The sequence below is a fragment of the Schistocerca nitens genome, chromosome 5 (assembly GCF_023898315.1).
Source record: "Schistocerca nitens isolate TAMUIC-IGC-003100 chromosome 5, iqSchNite1.1, whole genome shotgun sequence".
Classification (NCBI taxonomy): domain Eukaryota; kingdom Metazoa; phylum Arthropoda; class Insecta; order Orthoptera; family Acrididae; genus Schistocerca; species Schistocerca nitens.
In genome coordinates this window covers 320094974-320115073 of record NC_064618.1, presented here as the reverse complement: position 1 = coordinate 320115073, position 20100 = coordinate 320094974, and the positions used below count along the sequence as shown (strand labels likewise).

The following is a 20100-nucleotide window of genomic DNA, read 5'->3' as shown; positions in this document are numbered from 1 at the left end:
CGCACGCACGCACGCACGCACGCGCACACACACACACACACACACATTCTCTCTCTCTCTCTCTCTCTCTCTCTGAGTGACTTATGGAACATGATAAGTGAATGAACGAGCACACATTCAATGTTGCTGTGTGAAAATAAGCCATATGCCCACAGTACAAACAGTGGCTATCAGTGAATACTGATACCACGCTGGTTAGCTGACTTAAACTGAAATGATTACCTGAGTTACAGTAAATAACTGTTACTCTTTCATCCAGCAGATGCAGAAGAACAACACACATTGGTTTACGTGACTGGTTGGTTGGTTGACTCTGGGGAAGGAGGGGACCAAACAGCGAGATCATTGGTCCCATTGGATTAGGGAAGGATGGGGAAGGAAATCGGAACTCAACTTTCACATGATTCTTTCTGCAGAATGGGACCCTTACAACTCAGAAAATGGATTTAAATTCAGTCCATTATCTACAAACCACTCTCTACACATCCCAGGAGTTTGTAAGTAGGATTTAAAAAGACTCTGAATGTTTGAATTAATGGCAAAACATGTTATATCCTATTTCCTGTTCCGTCTCAATTAATCAGAAGATATAGATTAACAAGTTAAAAGACAACAAGGAACAAAACAAACCATCATCTCACGCAAACATACAATTCATAAACTAAATAAGTATGGCCTTTATTAAGCTTTCAACAAGAGAAAATGGTTACAGTCAGTCTTTCAACAATGAAAACATACAGTATCAGCAGGCAGGGTGCTTGAAATTAAGTTTATTTTCATTTACCTTTCTAAAGCTGACTGCACACTGAGATTTAAGGTAATGGTTGAAAGATAGTGGAAAGGAATTTGTCACAGTCTTGTGGAAGAATCATTTGCTGCACTTGGCTAAAAGTGTTAATAAAACTGTTACTATCCATCATTGTCTGCCAAAATTACCTATGCTATGCTAAAGTCAGTTTTTGTCTTTAATTACAGTCTTATACCATGTTCCACTACTAATTCAATTTCAATTTTTGCTGTCTTACTAATTTCTCTCTAGTTTTTCCTGAGAAATAATCTCTGCTGTTTGTAATTTGATGCCAAATTTTCTGTGTAGACTTATGTAAAACTAAATCCTCTATCTTCAGCATTCTGTACAACAACAAGATTCATTACCTGGTGATGAAGGTTGATGGTGATGTTCACTATTGGTAAGAGCTGCTAATAATAGTAATTTTAATACATATTTGCAGTTACCTCTGTTCAGTCTGTTGTTGAGCTTAACAATTGATTCATGTGTGTCATCATAAGTAAGTGGTTAAATATCCCACATCATTTCAGATGAAAATTTGAATAATAGAGGTTTAACTTAAGTTGTACGAGGTCTGTTAAGAAATTCCAGAACATACGTAATTTTTCATCGTATCTTCATGGCACAGGGACAGACTGCTAATCAATGGTACTACTGGGACGAGCTGCAACACCTGTGATAAAATGTGAGAAGGAAATGGCCTGAAATATGGCAAGACCATTCATGGTTCTTGCATCATGGTAATGCAACCACACATCCATTCCTGTTGGTGCATGATTATTGCTCAAAAAACAAAATCACTGCGCTGCCTCATCCTTTGTACTCTCCAGACCAGGCCCCTGCAGACTTGTTTTTACTCCCAAAATTGAAAACCCCATGGAAAGGATGTTCAGTTGTGAAGGAGGGAATTTTGAACAGGATCATGCATAATACATAAAAGATAAGCATAGACAAATTTTATGGATAAAGTTCCAGAATTTTTTTAACAGACCTTGTATAATGAATAGCATTAGTCAGTCCACTTCAAGGTTGAGGTGGTAATCATGGAAAATCAGAAATACATCACTCAAGCATTTCAGAAGCACATGGTTGCACATCAAGAGGGATGTAACCTGAAATGGGCTAACAATTTGTAAAATACTGAAAAAGTAAACTATACATATCAATTTGTTTAAGTCCAATGTGGCAGTCTAATATGGACCAATTATTGCAGGAAATTAAATGATACTGAAGTCCACGTAACTTTAATTTTGAGCTCTTGAAGCCAGTAATTTATTCATCAAGAGAAGAAGAGAAGAGGTGTGAAAATTTATGGCACAAATCAAAAATGAGGCACAGAGTACAAGAGCAGCACGAAGTAGTAACAGAGTGATATCATTGTTGCTTCCAAGTTCTGTAATGTAATCTAGATTTTCTCTCTACACATATCACTTCAGTTGTGAGTCTTTTGACTTAGCAATTTCAGTTAGTTTCCTCTCCCATCTTCCTTTTCCACTGTTTTCCAAAAGTATGAGATACAACAGCATTATCGTTTCATATAATTGTCACCAAATAAGACCTTGTGATAGAAGGGGAAGTCAAATGAAAACAAGACTTATGGAAAAAAGTAAGTAAACTGTTTATTATTTCAAAGGTATTCACATAACTGATGCCACATTTATCCTGCTGTGAGACAAGGCAGTCAATGCATATTTGAAGAAATCTTTGCTGTTGCCTACAGAACGATGATTGTACCTAGGTGTGTACCTCTTCATTTGAAGCCAATCGACAGTCATGAATGTCTTTCTTCAGGACTCCAAAAGTAAGGAAATCACATGGGGAGACATCGGGACTGTACAGATGATGTGTGATGGCTTCCTAGTGAAACTTCTGCAGCCTAGCCAAACAACCATGGAAACATGTCTTGTCTCACAGTGGGATAAATGTATCAACAGTTAAGATGATTACGTTTGAAACAATAAACAGTTTACTTACTTTTTTTTTAAACAATAAACAGTCATGTACATTTTTGTCATCTGTCTCATTTTCATTTGACTGCCCCTTTTACTTCATGTATCTAAAAAGTTCAAATTATGTATCTGACCAGGTATATTCTTCATTCTCATGTTCGGATTTTGAGTTTAATTCTGTCAATACTTTTGGTAATAAATAATAAACAACCAGCACAACTCCTTCTAATATACATTATGATGCGGGGCTCTAATGTTGATACATAAATGCACTCTTGTTTGGGAAACGCAACATCCATGAAAAATTATCTAAACATGCTTTCTTCCATTTTATAACAAAGAAATAAACAATGTATTTATTTGTATGAATCTTCTGCTTAGCACTTTGACAAGTGATACCACAGAAACTGGAGCAGGCTTGGCTGAAAGACAGACAAAATTTACTTCTACTTACCAAATTCTTTTTTCTACTGCACTGTAAAAGTTCAGAATACAGGCATTCTGCTTGTTCTAGGCTGACTTCAAATGTTTTCTGGATTGTTGTAATAAGATACTCTTTCATGTTTTCCAGGACTGATGCTTCTCCATTTTCAGAGGCATACCTGAATGTTAAAAAAAAGGGATATTCCATCTTACTTTACTGGCTTAATTATTTTCCAAATTTAGTGTAAATATTTTGAAATACATCTTTACTACATCTGCTAGTTTAAATTATTATGATATTAACACTGTGACTTACTATCACTTTTAGACATGTTTGCTTACCCTTTCTCATTTTTAAAAGCTTGATGTAGCTAAATACTCTGCCTGACAAAAAAGTGAAGCACACAGAAGGAAGGAGAAAATGATGTGAAATGAAATGCCATAGGTTGTGTGGGTATGTGGTGTTATTTCAGTGCCTATAGTATTGTGTCAAATTTACAAATAATTTGGCAATATGAGCCCACTTATCACTATGATGTTGCTCACATCCTGGCCTGTATGCATGGACTGGTTCAGTTAGAAAGGGCATCATAAAGTTGTTGTATCCTCTCTTGAGGCAAGCCAGCTGACTACTGTTTTAACTGGCCCTTGACATCTAGGATACTGGCACTGGGTGGTCATAATACACTTTTCCAGGCCTGTTAATGACACTAAACATGAACAACATTAACGCTCTCTGGTGGCCATGCTCCCTGCCATAGATAACTGCAACTCTAATCATTTACATACCCACTAATGATGTTACATGTACAAAGTTACACTGACATCTGACCATGTCTTCTAGTTGCTTCATGTTTTTTGCCACACAGTGTATATTCTAATTTATATCCACAAATTCATTATTTCCTTATGTTTAAACTACATATTTTAAATAAGGACCCATGAAAAGTGCAGGATGGATTAAGGATACTTTGTTGCTAGCTATGTAGTGTAGATGTTGAGTCACAGATGGGCACAACCAACAGACTGTCAAACAACTTAGCTTTCAGCCAAATAGGTCTTCATCTGAATTAGACAAAACACAAACACACACACACACACACACACATATTCACATACACAAAAATGCAACTGCAACTCACACACACATGACCCCTGTTTCTGGCTGCCAAGGCCAGACTGTGTGCAATACTGCATGATGGGAGAAGCAGTATGGGTGGTGAGGGTAAAGAGAAGGCTGGGGCGAGGAGGGAGGGAAGTCAGGGTAGGGATGGCTTCCTGGAGCATACGGGGTTGAGGTGGAGAGAGGAGAGGGCAGCTGGGAACAGTCAGGAGTTTAACCAGAGGGAAGGGGTAAGGGGGTGGGGCAGTGGAAAAGGAGGCATGTAAAAAAAGACTAGAGATGCACTGATGGAATAGATGGCTATGCAGTGCTGAAGATACAGTAGGGAAGAGGATGGGTGGCTGAAAGACAATGACCAACAAAGGCTGAGGCCAGGAGGGTTACAGGAATGTATGATATATTGCAGGCAGAGTTCCCGTCTGTGCAGTTCAGAAAAGCTGGCTTTCGTCAAAAGGATCTGGATGGCACAGGCTCTGAAGCAATCTTTAAAATGAAGAATGTTGTGTTGAGCAACATGCTCAGCAACATGCTCAGCAACTTGGTGTATAGCTGTTTCTTGGTTGCAGATAGCTTGTTGGTTGTCGTGGCAAAATAGAATGCAGCACAATGGTTGCAGCTTACCTTGTGGATCACATGACTGATTTCACAGGAAGCCTTGCCTTTGATGGAATAGTTGATGCTTGTGACCAGACTGGAATAGGTGGTGGTGGGAGGTGGTATGGGACAGGTCTTGCATCAAAGACTAATACAAGGATATGACCCATGAAGTAAGGGGCAGGGAACTGGGGATGCATAGGCATGGATGACAATAGTGTGTAGGTCCTGTGGGTGATGGAATACCACTGTGGGAGGTGCTGTAAGGATATTGGGTAGGATATTCCTCATTTCAGGGGGTGATGAGAGCTAGTCAAAACCCTGGCGGAGAATGTGATTCAGTTGCTCCTGTACTGCATGGTACCAATTCAGGAGTGGAATGTTCTGTGGCCTGGTGGTGAAACTTTGGGATATGGTGAGTGACTAGAGATAAGGCATGTGAGATCTGTTGTGTACAAGTGTGGAAGGTTAATTATGGGCTGTGAAGACCTCAGTGAGACCCCTGGCATATTTCAAGACAGTCTGCTCATCACTAGAGGTTCAATGGCCATGGGTGTTTAGTTTGTATGGGAGGAACTTCTTGGTAATGCATCTTTGAGGTCGAGATCAACATCAAGGAAGGCAGCTTGTTGGGTTGAGGAGGAACAGTTGAAGCAAATGGGGAGAAGGTGTTGGGGATCTGGAGGAATGTGGATAGGGTATCCTCAATCTCTATCCAGATCACAAAAACATCACCACTGAATCTGAACTAGGAGAGGGGTTTGGGATTCTGGGTGGTTAGAAATTATTTCTCTACATGGTCCATGAATAGGTTGGCATAGGACGGTACCATGGGAGTGTACATTACCACACAGTGGATTTGCTTGTAGGTGATCCCCTCAGAGAAGTAATTGTGGGTGAGAATGTATTTGTTCTTGGTGACCAGGAAGGAGATTGTAGGTGTGGAACCCCTCAGGCAGTGGGATAGGTAGTGTTCAATAGCAGGAAGGCCATGGGCATTAGGGATGTTAGCGTAAAGGGAGGTGCCATCAGTAATGATGAGTAGGGCACCATGTGGTAAAAGAACAGCAATTGTGGAGAGTTGGTGGAGGAAGTGGTTGGTATCTTTTATATAGGAGGGTAGCTTGTTGGTAATAGGCTGAGGGTGTTGGTATACAACAGCAGAGATTCTCCCAGTGGAGATACAGTAACTGGACACAATGGTGTGTCATGGGTGGTTGGGTTTATGGACACTAGGATGCATGTAGAAGGAAGGAGTGCAGGGAGTGGTAGGGGTAAGAAGAGAGAGAGACTCTGGGGAGAGGTTCTGGGATTACCTGGCAGAAGAACTCTGCCAGCTGTCAGATTCATCCACCTACAAACCCTGTCACAGTGACCCCATTCTAAAAATCAGCAGGACCTCCAGTCTTTGCTCAAATCCTCAGGCCCATCCCAGAACCTCTCCCCTAAATTTGTCTCCCTTCTCACCCCTACCACTCCCCGCACTCCTTCCTTCTACACGCATACTGAAGTCCATAAACCCAAATACACATGACTACCCATTGTATCCATTTACTGTGTCTCCATGGGGAGAATCTCTGCTGTTGTAGACCAACATCTTCAGCCTATTACCAACAAGCAACCCTCCTATATAAAAGATAGCAAACATTTCCTCCACCGGTTCCTGTTCCTTTGCCCTGCTCATCGCTATTGATGCCACCTCCCTTCACACTAACGTCCCCAATGCCCATGGCCTTCCTGCTATTGAACACTACCTTTCCCATTGCCTGACTGGTCACTATGACCAACTACATCCTCACTCACAATTAGTTCTCCTATGAAGGCATCACGTACAAACAAATCCATGGTATGACAATGGGCATCTGTATGGCACCATCCTATGCCAACATGTTCTTGGACCATGTAGAGGAATAATTTCTAACCATCCAAAATCCCAAACCTATCTCCTGGTTCAGATTCATTTATGATATCTTCATGATATAGATAGACATTGAGCATACCCTACCCACATTCCACCAGATCCTCAACACCTTCTCCCCCATTTGCTTCACCTGTTCCTCCTCAACCCAATGATGATGATGTTTGGTTTGTGGGGCACTCCGCTGGGCAGTTATCAGCACCCGCTCTTCAACCCGACAAGCTGCTTTCCTTGTTGATCTCCACCTCAAAGATGCATACTTCAGCACCTCCATCCATATCAAACCTACCAACCACAGCAACACTTCCAACTCAACAGCTGCCACCCATTCCTCACCAAGAAGTCCCTCCCATGCAAACTAGCCACCCATGGCCATTGCACCAGTAGTGATGAGCAGATCCTCTCGAAATATATCAAGGGTCTCACTGAGGTCTTCACAGCCCATAATTAACCTTCCAACCTCATATAAAACATATTTCTCATGCCTTATCTCTCAAGTCACCCACCATATCCCAAAGTTTCACCACCAGGGCACAGAGCAGCCCACTCCTGAATCAGTATCATGCAGTACAGGAGCAACTCTGCCAGGGTTTCGACTAGCTCTCGTCACACCCTGAAATGAGGAATATCCTACTCACTTTCCTTCCAACACCTCCCACAGTGGTATTCCATCACCCACAGGACCTACACACTATTGCCATCTGTGCCTACACAACCCCAGCTCTCAGACCCTTACCTCATGGGTCATATCCTTGTATCAGACTTTGATGCAAGACCTGTCCCATACTTTGTCCCAACAGCACCTACTCCAGTCCACTCACAATCATCATCTATCCTATCAAAGGCAGAGCTACCTGTGAAACCAGTCCTGTAAGCTACAAGCTAAGCTGTAACCACCGTGCTGCATTCTACATGGGCATGACAACCAACAAGCTGCTGCATGCATGAATGGCTGCCGACAAACTGTGGCCAAGAAACAGATAGGTCACTCGGTTACTGAGCTTGTTGCCCAATGCAGTGTTCTTCATTTTAATGACTGTTTCACAGCCTGCACAATCTGGATGCTCCTGAATCATGTGGGACCTCTCCCTGCAATATATCTTACATTTACATAACCTTCCTGGCCTCAACCTTAGTGAGCCATTCTCCTATCCCTTTCTGTGTCCCATCTCCAGCACTTTACAACCCTCTAGTCCACCAACTCAACCACAATTTTTTCCCTTGCCTCCTTTTCTGCTGCCCCTCCCTCCTCCTGCCCTCCATCTAACCTCCCAACTGCATGTAATTGCTGTCTCCTCTATCCACCTCGTCCCTGTTGCTCCCACAAGCAGCACTTTACATCCTGCATCCCCACTCCGCTATCCCTCTCTGTCCCCAGCCTCCTCCTTACCCCACCAGTCATATTGCTTCTCCCATCATGCAGTATTGCACAGAGTCTGGCTTCGGCAGCCAGAGATAGTGGTCATGTGTGTGTGAGAGTTGCATTTGTATGACAGTATGTGTGTATGTTGTCTAATTTGGATGAAGACCTTTTTGACCAAAAGCTTGCTTTTTTTAAATAACAAGATGCCTATTAAAGTTTAAAGTTTCATCAGTGTGAGGGAAGCATAAGCTCAGATGGGACAAGGTTATGAAAACAACTGATTGTGAATCTGTTTAGGGCACAGAATTTAAAACCTCAAGAGTAACAGTGTTCCTTGCTTGGTATTTAATCTGTGAAATAACAATATTTTTTTAAAAAATCTTGATTTTACAGAACAAGACTCAGACAGTTATGCAGTAATTCATTTTTTTGTATTCATTTTAGTATTTACCTGTACATAAGGTGACTTGCAGGACCAATAACAATCACTATCTCATAATGATTTCTCAACATGGTATAACAGCATTTCTGTTATTAAACAATACTGTACTAAAAATTGCCCTACCTAAAGCTCTTGCCTCTTTAAACAGAGTTACCATTCTTCAGTGTATACTCCATGAAACCACATAATGTCACACATTCAGCTCCTCCATGGTTGATGCATTTTACAAAGCCAAGAACAATCATAAAATGGACAACTAGTATTAATCATATCATCTGGAAGCATTTGGCACTTTTCTGGCCATCCCAGTACTATTCCAAGTAAATAAATAAAAAGAGATACAACATATCTTGAACTTTTGAAGTTAATGGCTCCTGTTTGGGGAGCTAAACAGAAAAAAAAACTGTGTGGGGGGGGGGGGAAAGGTTATGCAGTATGAAGTGTAGACTAGACTTTTTGCTTTCCTAATAATCACAGCAATATTATAGCTACTTCCTAGCTAGTCTGCCTCTGAACCAGTTTTCCTCTCTTACTACTACAGGGTGATCATTGTTGATAACAATGCACATCTTCCGTTTAATCAACCTCATTTTGACAACAAAAGCATTATTTTATAATGGTCAGAAATACAGGTCTCTGAGTTATTTGTAGGAAGTCTTTCTGGAGGAAACCATTATTCCTAATCAACATGTTGTTGGTTTAGCAAATTTTGCAAATGTCTGTCTTCAAAATGTACACTTTTTCTCTTTTTATATCATGTTTTATATGGAGGCACCATTGTACTATCTGCAAAATCTACATCTCAACAGTTTTCATTTTGTAGATTTTTAGCATTACCATCTTAAACTTTGTTTCCATAAGATTCGACTCACTTTGCAAGTGGCTCTATATTTGCAGTTCTTCTGTCCCCTTGTTCACAGCTATTCATGAATTTTCTTTCACTTTTTTGGTTATGTATCATATATGTGTCTTAAGAACATCTATCTCTTAGCTCTTTTTGCACCAAGAGTATGATTGTCAGCAGTATGATCTCAATATTAATACTGCCATGTACATACATATATGTCATGCGAAATCTGTCATGTGATATATTCTCTCTCTATAACATCAGACTATCATTCCCATTAAATTTCCTTCTACCTCACAACCAATGCTCACATGACTGCCCCATGCATAATATTTAAAAAATACCCAATTTTTTTAGCCTGTACTCCTGTCTAAAAGAAACATCCACATTGTTGTGGGCAGAGTTGTATTGTGTGAGACTTTATGTGCCATTAATGATTTAATCCTACCACAACCTATTCAATGCATGTGCCAGTAATGAACAGTTCATACATCCTATAATATGCAGTATTACTTACATCCTATGAGAAAGCTAAAAAGGTAATGCAGCTCATTTTATGCCTTGTATCATTAAAGTAGTCACTCAAACCAGTTACAGTGTATTCTCCAAAATTTTGTACATAGCTCTTTCCTTCTGCATGTCAGTAGTTCATACTATCTATGACATACATTGATTCTCTCAAAGTATTATGTCTCCAATGCCCAACTACATTCATTTACCCCATATGTGTTCCATATGGTTTGTAATTTCTGTCATTTTTGTTTCCATACTGTTTCCAAAACACATTCAGTTTGAAAAATTTCAGCTTATTTACATCAATGCTCTTATATTATTTCTTCTCTACTCTTGTACCTCACCATTCTTCCTTTGGTAAAATTAAATTTTTTATTTGTGTATGCTTATAAAAACAGCCTCTTATTTACAGTATTCATTGCTCCCTTCATTCTTTTACAACTGTGACATGTTTCAATCTGTAAATATTTGTGGCCAGCCAGCCAGTTTCTGAGGCAAAACTGCAGCAAGTAAGCTCTGTGCGAGCAAATTTAAAACCTTGTTTTTTCGGAACTCCATAAACCTCTCTCTCTCTCTCTCTCTCTCTCTCTCTCTCTCTCCCACACACACACACACACACACACACACACACACACACACACACACACACACAAAGTGTTATTGACAGTGAAATTAATAATCGACAGATGAGATATTGTAAACTCTGTCCCTCAGTTTTTTGACATGTGAGAGAGCAGGATCCCATGCAGAACTTAAACAAAAACCACTATCTCTATTCATAAGATTACTTGCCAATTTAGTTTCAACAGATTCCTTAATAACACCATCTCAACAATTGGAAGCACATGCCAGAATCTAGGTGTTGTTATATTCCGTAGGATGACCGGTATCAACACAGTGTTCTGCAATGGCAGGTTTGTGCGCCTTTTGTAAATGTGTGTGCCGCTTATGCTCAGTACACCAGTCCTCCACAGTAGCAATATTCTGACCCATATATATAGCAAGGTATTTTGCTACACAGTATGGCAGAGCACCAGTGTTACAATCAGATGAAGAGGAACCCTCTCCTTGTGGACCTTAGGGAGGCCATACAACCTAGGGAGAACAGTGCAATAAGAATTGAGACTCTTGATAGACTCTTGTGATAAGTAACTTTTCTTCAGAAGGCTGTTGGTCTTTCTCTCAACACTTTTTGTGGGGTCAGCACTGATCCTGCGATATACTGGATCAGATAGTAAACACTGCATCTTTCACTTGTCCAAAACAATGGTACCATTACCGTTGCCCGCAAGTAAAATAACAGTATCCAGATTAACTCTAACTAAACGTAAAGCAGCCCTCTCAGCCACTGTGATATTACACTTTGGCAGACGTGCCACAGTTTTTCTTGATAATGGCAGGGTGTGCTGCTGTTAAAATATTGGCGGTTGTCGATGAAGTCACCTGGCTGCATTCTCATATGTTATTTGAACATTGTATTCCCTGGAAGAAACTAGGGCCTCACAGCCAGACAACTGTTTCCTCCAATATTAATTTCCCTGCATTCTGAGAATTTAGTGTCATATTTTTATAAAATCTTCTTAAAATTATACCGCATAGCTTGCATAAAATACATTTTGTTGTAAAATAAGCACAAGGTGCTTTTAAAGGTTTTTATAATTGACTTATTAATGTGAAAAGTGTTTTTAAAATGTTACAGATTCATTTTTGAAAATATTCATGAGACCTTGCTCCTTGTAAAAATATTTGTGATAGCATACTACTGTCTTGGGACATATGATTTTGGGTGACTGTTTTCCTGTTGCTAGTCCTGGTGGTTTCCTATACATTACCACACACTTACTTTCTTGTTAGTTCCAGAGAGAGAAAAGTTTAGTTCCGTACATAAAGATTCTGTTTGAACCAGTCTGTACTGGTGACAGATCCTGGCAGCAACTTGGAATCCAATAGGTGCTGCCTATGGTTTTTAATCTGTCTGTCTGTACTTGCTGTAATTATCCATGAGAGTTAGTACACAATAGTCACAACAATGAATTAGAACATTTTAGTGATACTATGGCATATTATTAATGACACAACATTAAATTATGTTCCACACAATTCTGTAGCAGAATATTTACTTATGCATAAATGCTAGGAGATCAGCTGCACGACCAGAGCCATCACACACAACCACAGGTACTGGTGGATTGTCTGTGACATATTCCAGAACCGCTCTTATTGTGTTTGTTCCACCTTCAATTACTAAACATACCACTGGTGTGCTACAGTGTGTACCTGAAAAAAAACATTGTAAATAATATGCATCAGTTGACAAACAATCAGTTTATTTATTTACAGTATTTCAATCAAATTGTGTATTATTTCACTAGAGTAGTTGTGTCCTTTATTTATCAATGCCATAGTTGAAATTTGGTGCTACATAAGAATGTTGAAAATTGAATGGTTTGACCAAGTAACTAATGAAGTGGTAGTGAATCAAGTAGGAGAGAAGACTGTTTTATGGCACATCTTGACTAAAAGAAGGGGTAAGTTGATAGGATGCATCCTGTGGCATTAGAAGTTACCTTGGTAATTTATGGAAGTGGTGGGGGGAAATTTTACACAGATGAAGGCTTGAATACAGTAAAAAGGTTCAGCTGGATGCAGGTTGAGTGGTTATGAAGGTAAGAAAGACTTGCAAAAAACAGACTAGCAGGAGAGCTGCATAAAATGGTCTTAAGACTAATGACTACAACACCATTTAACATCACAGCTGGAGTTTGAAAAGAACCATTTAAGAGAAGCTGACAACAAATTACAGATAAACAAGCCAATTATAAGAGAAGGCCAAGTAAATACCAAATTTGCTTACCTGGATGAAGCTTTTGAATAGATATATATTTTTCAAGCTTTCTCCTGAGTATTATTTCAGCACCATATTTTCCAGTTATTCCATTATCAACCAGAAGAAAATATGCATGGCGGCTATTGAGAACAGCCAGTTTTGACCTAGAAATTTATTGTAAGGAGTAAGAATAGAAATTTATTAGCATGAAAGTTTCATGGATAAAACATCATGTTATAGCATGCTCATCTCATCCTCAGTTTGGTTCAACTAGTACAATATAGTTAGAATATCATGTATTTCAGTTTTGTGACACATCAATTGATGAATTTTGCATGATTATGACATATTCAATTGGATCTAAACTTATTGTACAAGCCCTTGGTCACTTATCAAATATAAACAACGGTGATTCAGTCATTAAATAAATTTCTGTTATAAAGTCATCATTAATAATCTCTCTTTTAAACAAATGAGACTTGTGTGTTTCAGTGAAAGCTACTCAAAAAGATTAGTAATTTATATTTACCTGGGTGAAGAAATAGAGTGATATGGTACATCCCTGTTATGCCCAATGAGTTCATGGTTATTTTCAACAATTCCCCATGGGGCAATGCCAATGCTGATGACACGACCACTACGTTGAGACCTTTCCAACAACAGTGCATCACCAACCTGTCTTGTAACACCTAGACAAAAGTATGATTACAGTGTTAAATCTTTTCTGCACTACAAATTGGTTATACATGAAATTTCCTATCAGATTAAAACTGTGTGTGCTGGATTGAGACTCCAACTTGGAACCTTTGCCTTTTGTGGACAAGTGCTCTACCAACTGAGCTATCCAAATATGACTCACAGCCCATCCTCACAGCTTTAATTCTGACAGAATCTCATCTCCTACCTTCCAAACTGGCAGAATTAAGGCTGTGAGGATGGGACGTGAGTCATGCTTGGGTAGCTCACTTGGTAGAGCACTTGCCCGTGAAAGGCAAAGGTCCTGAGTTCAAGTCTCGGTCCGTCACACAGTTTTAATCTGCCAGGAAGTTTCAAATCAGCACACACTCCACTGCAGAGTGAAAACTTCGTTTTGGTTCTACATACTTTACCATATACTCAGACACCAAATCAGGGAAATATGCCACAGATTATATGGACCAGACTAATGAAATGATTTAGTCATAAGGTAAATAAATAACATCCATGTGCCATGGATAGAAATAACTTTTGAATAGAAAATAAGTGCAGTACAAAGTAAAATTGCAATTTATCAACAAAATTAATCAATTTTTGAAAACTGAGTCTTTTCTCTCATTCCATCTGTTAAGCCTCCTGTGACATGGGATTCTGGATGACTTTTCCAAACTCTCCCCATTTTCTAAACCTCACCAGCCCCTTTTCTTCATTCCTCTTCCTTTCCCTTCAATCCTTCTGCAAGGGGAATGGGCCACTGGATCCTTAAGGTTGCAAATTTCCTTAACCTTCATATATGTTTGTTATCCAGCTGCCACTTGGTGAGCAGAAAATAAGATGTCATGTTGATATCCACTTTTTGACATAAGGATGCTTCACACACACTGCTGGACAGACATGTCTGGAACTGTTGTGGGACAGTACTTAACATAATTAGCAGCAATTCTCAATGTCTTATTTCTTTCCAGTCCCTACCTCATGGTTTTACATAAATTTTTTAGTTTAACTTTTGCCTCTCTCTTTCCCCTTTGTTTGCAGTCCTTAATTGTCTTATTATTTCCACTTTTCACTTTGTCTTCATCTTTTAATCCATGATTGCTTCTGTTTATGTCCCTTCTTTCACTGACTTGAAGCTGTCACAGTACTTGCTAATATACTGTCTTTCACCTTAACCTCCAACAGTGTTTTCTTCATCTTTCCTTAGCCTCCCCACCCCCCACCCCCCGCCTACCTTTCTCCTCACATCAGATGGATCCCTTTCAACTTAGGGGCTTAATGGCCTGCCACCCCCTCTTCCAGACCTATCCCAGACAATTCCTTTCTCTGAAGATCAGATATAGCTGTAGTTGTAAATGCTAGGTGTAAAGGGTGTCCCAAAAGGTACTATACAACTTCAGTGTCATGTAACTCAACTTGTAATTAGCTTGGAGAAAAGTAAAATAATCCACAAACTCAAAAGTTTTATTCTGGTTCTTTAATAAAGTTCTATGTGCACTCCATTGTGCAGGGTATAGTATCTAGTCAATATTTCAAATCATTCCCAACCATTTCTAGCATGTCCCTACCTTCATGTGCAACAATGTCCTGAGCATTAGCAGAACATTTTGACATGTCATCTGGTTTGATTTCTGTAACATGTGCAGTCAGTACAGAAACAAATGAGGATGCTTTTGGAGTTCCCAGTGCACTGTCATATGAGGGATTTGCAGTTCTTTTGATGTCTTAGGAACAGATTTCTGTGGTTAAGACTGGACAATGTGTTGATTCTCTCCATATCTTCATCATTATTCTTTGCTCTGCGTACAGGTTGCTTCAAATCCATACTCCCTGTTTTCATGAAGTCCCTTTGGATGCAGCCACAGTCTTTCTGAAAGATATAACTGCCATTTGACTGTACAGCAAGTTTTATTTCACAATCTAGGCTTACAGTTGCAACAGATTAAAGCACAATAAAACTACAAGTATCAGACAAAGTATCAGAAAAATAGCAGGGCAAACAGTTAAGTCAATTATGGCTGCATGATTTGTTCTCTTACTTAAGTATTATACATCAATAGACTTGAGTAGAACCCAATTCATTATCAAAACATGTATCTTTGGTTATGTAAACTAATTTTGTCCAACTTAAATGTGAGAACGTTTGTATAATATGCTAATTTACTGGAAATTAGTATGACTCATTTGGTATGGTTGTGGAAGAAAATAGATGACCAAATCACAAGTTTTAAATTTGGCCACTGACTTAAAAATAAGTGAAACTATTGTCACAGATCATCATAAAGGCATCCCAGTTTGCACCATGTTATCTGTGGTATGGGGAGGGGAATCTTTATTACACAAGCTGGTTACATTATCTTTAAAGTGGGTAGAGGATGCCAGTGTTTACATAATATGGCGTGAAGAGCCACTTCAAAGATGGATCCCTTTCAATTTAGGGTCTGAATGACCTGCCATCCCCTCTTCAAGACCTATCCCAGCCAGTCCATTTCCTCTCTGAAGATCGGATGCCACTACTCAAGTCTGCTGATTTATAATAATGTAAGTAAGAGAACAAATTATGCAGCCATAAATGATTTAACTGTTTGCCCTGTTATTTTTATGATACGTTGTCTGATACATGTACTTTTATTGGGCTTTAATCTGTTGCAGTTGTAACACTTGATAATGGCCTAAGGCCGAAATCCAGATTGTGAAATAAAACCTGTTGTGTAGTCAATTGACGGTTATATCTTTCAGATAAACATTTATTCATTACAACACATAAAAAAAGCATCTTGCATTGGTGCATGAGACAAACTTTACTTTTTTTCTCTAAGTTAATTGCAACTTGGCTTCATGACACTACAGCTGTAATGTACCTTTAGGGACACCCTGTACCATTTTCTGTTTACAGTGTTTTATCACTAGTATAGAAGCTGCACAGCCTGAAAGTAAATGCTGTATGTCATTCTATCACTATAAACTCTAGACATATTGTATCACGCACCAACAAGCAGTGAATGTGCCATCTGATATTTTGCCAAACTTAGTTTTGCATTCCAGAATGATATTGGCTGTAAAATTCTAATATAAAACATCCTGAATAGGCATAGTCAAATTTTAAAAATGCCATACATAGATACTAAGTCACCACCGAGAGTTAACTTAAGCTTCGGCGTTCACCGGAGCTTAAGGCTTGGTGGTGACTTAGTATCTATGTACCACATTTTTAAAATTTGATTACGCCTATTCAGGCTGTTTTAGTTTCATTTCTAGAGCATGCCCTCATAGACATATTATAGAATCAGGTATATCTTCTGAAGAAGGCTCAATTACTTGGGCTGAAACCTAGGTAAAGGTTGGTTTCATTACTGCAATCGAGGCTGATAGTTTCTTATATATTAGATTTTCATGATTGCTGACTGGGCTGCAATGTTGAAAGAACTAAAATCACTGTGTATGGCCTTCTATGTAATGACGGCAAAAGTATGCCTACCTTCTTAGCACAGTATGCCAGACTGTACTGTGTAAACAGGACGAAGTGGCTTCTGTACATTGTGCAGAATGTCAAAAATCTTTAACAAGTCATTTCAAATTTAGACTGTATGCACATTGTCACTTTATGGCAAGAAGTATTGTCAGTACCCGCAGTTGCCCATCAAACTGACATAAATCAAACTGACTGAGGTCATCCAAGCCTTCAACCACTGTTGCAAAACAAAAATATTGAAGATGACTCATTCTGCTCTCCTGCAGTGAGCAGTTTCAACTGATGACTGTTACCTACGAGCTGTGACTCATAGGTACCCCAAGGAGATGCAACATAGCTGTATAGCTGTGCACTGCCCTCTTTCCTCTTTTTTTTGTGTGTACAACTGCAATGGCTGTGCTTACTCTAATGGTACTCAACTATCTCCACATGACAAATGTGGCATACAAACAAAACTACAAACCCCCCAGCACTGATGCATGTGAAGAAATTAGCTGAGGGAATAATGTGATCAATTGCATCAACATGCGCGGAATTTGTCTGATGCCAGAAAGTCAACATACAAGTGTGTGGAAGTGTCCAAATACCAATATAGATCTCAAGCATGCAGTTGAACATGTAAAGTAGAGATGTGAGTTAGTCTGTTTTTGGGCCTATAACATCATGCTCACAATCAGTAGTGCTCCAGATGTCATCACACTTTCTGTGGAGATGTCTTGATACAAAAAAGCCTATTTCTTACCTCTAGGTACGTGAAACAGCTGTACGATCTCACACAGCCAAACAAATACACTACTGGCCATTAAAATTGCTACGCCAAGAAGAAATGCAGATGATAAACGGATATTTGTTGGATATATATATTATACTAGAACTGACATGTGATTACATTTTCACGCAATTTGGGTGCATAGATCCTGAGAAATCAGTACCCAGAACAGCCACCTCTGGCCGTAATAACAGCCTTGATACACCTGGGCATTGAGTCAAACAGAGCTTGGATGGCGTGTACAGGTACAGCTGCCCATGCAGCTTCAACACATTACCACAGTTCATCAAGAGTAGTGACTGGCATATTGTGACGAGCCAGTTGCTCGGCCACCATTGACCAGACGTTTTCAATTGGTGAGAGATCTCGAGAATGTGCTGGCCAGGGCAGCAGTCGAACATGTTCTGTATACAGAAAGGCCCTTACAGGACCTGCAACATGTGGTCATGCATTATTCTGCTGAAATGTAGGGTTTCTCAGGGATCGAATGAAGGGTAGAGCCACGGGATGTAACACATGTAAAATGTAATGTCCGTTGTTCAAAGTGCTGTCAATGCGAACAAGAGGTGACCGAGACGCATAACCAATGGCACCCCATACCATCACGCCGGGTGATACGCCAGTATGGCGATGATGAATACATGCTTCCAATGTGCGTTCACCGCGATGTCACCAAACATGGATGCGACCATCATGATGCTGTAAACAGAACCTGGATTCATCTGAAAAAATGATGTTTTGCCATTCGTGCATCCAGGTCCGTTGTTGAGTACACCATCACATGCACTCCTGTCTGTGATGCAGCATCAAGGGTAACCGCAGCCATGGTCTCTGAGCTGATAGTCTGTGCTGCTGCAAACGTCATTGAACTGTTCGTGCAGATGGTGGTTGTCTTGCAAACGTCCCCATCTGTTGACTCAGGGATCAAGACGTGGATGCACGATCCGTTGCAGCTATGTGGATAAGATGCGTGTCATCTAGACTGCTAGTGATACGAGGCCGTTGGGATCCAGCACGGCGTTCTGTATTACCCTCCTGAACCCACAGATTCCATATTCTGCTAACAGTCATTGGATCTCTACCAACGCGAGCAGCAATGTCTCGATACGATAAACCGCAATCACGATAGGCTACAATCCGACCTTTATCAAAGTCGGAAACGTGATGGTACGCATTTCTCCTCCTTACACGAGGCATCACAACAACGTTTCACCAGGCAGCGCCGGTCAACTGCTGTTTGTGTATGAGAAATCGGTTGGAAACTTTCCTCATGTCAGCACGTTGTAGGTGTCGCCACTGGCTCCGAAAAGCTAATCATTTGCATATCAGAGCATCTTCTTCCTGTTGGTTAAATTACGCGTCTGTAGCACGTCACGTTTAATGGCCAGTAGTGTAATAGGTGTGTCCCTCTTGGGTGCTAGTCACATGAGGCCATTAAGATTTTGCATGACATGGGGTATGCTTCTCCTGAAACCATCAATTCCATACTCGCATGGCGGTAGTTGTCTCCTCACCAATTCTAGTAGCAGTATTGTAGTGTAATAAACGCCAGTCTCAATAGGCTGTGATACATTAAAATAATTTTTCTGAACGAGACATCCACAGCATAATCTTCTGTTACATACAGAATGTAGTTGTCACTACTCCAGGTTCCTTTGTGTGACTGTGCTGAAATGCTAGTCATTTGCATACCCAAGCATGCAGTACACTCCATGCAAATGTGACATTTCTTCAAGGTGTTTCAATGGCCAGTAATATATAAAGTAGCGGCTTTAATTCTGGACACTTCACTGAAATGTTCGTTCATTTTAACAGCACAAGATGTACAATACAAGGTATGGTATACTACATCAATAAATTATGTTTCTATCATTTCTTTACAACATGTACACCAAATCAAACAATGGAAACTCCAGGTAGGAATATAAACAATGTAGGAAAAGAGACTCTACCTATTATAAAGAAGACACATCAGGTTGCAGACAGGCACAATTAAAAGACACTTACATAAAGCTTTCAGCTACAGCCTTCATCAATAAAAGAGAGACACACATCATTCACACATGCAAGAAAGCATATGTGACCATCAACTCCAGCATTCCAGCCCGAAATGCTGAAGTTGGCAGTCGTGTGCATGACGTGTGCTTGCTTGTATGTATGAATGGAGTGTGGGTCTCTTTTAATGATGAAGGCTGTGGCTGAAAGCTTTACATAATGTTCTTCTAATTGTGCCTGTCTGCAACCTGATGTGTCTTCTTTATAATAGGTAGAGTCTCTTTTCCTACATTGTTTATATTCCTACCTGGAGTTTCCATTGTTTGATTTAGTATACATGTTGTAAAGAAATGATAGAAACATAATTTATTGATGTAGTATGATT

At 39.8% G+C, this 20100-nt stretch overlaps 1 protein-coding gene across 1 annotated transcript in view; it reads right to left on the bottom strand.

The window, feature by feature from the left end:
• The window catches only part of LOC126260425 (transient receptor potential cation channel trpm), a 198932-nt gene that overhangs the window by 95054 nt on the left and 83778 nt on the right, over positions 1-20100 (bottom strand). The window contains exons 4-7 of the mRNA XM_049957754.1: positions 13319-13478; positions 12817-12953; positions 12083-12239; positions 3194-3341 (exon numbers count right to left, since the gene is read on the bottom strand). Coding sequence (XP_049813711.1) covers positions 3194-3341; positions 12083-12239; positions 12817-12953; positions 13319-13478 — 602 coding nt within the window. The remainder of the gene's footprint in view (positions 1-3193; positions 3342-12082; positions 12240-12816; positions 12954-13318; positions 13479-20100) is intronic.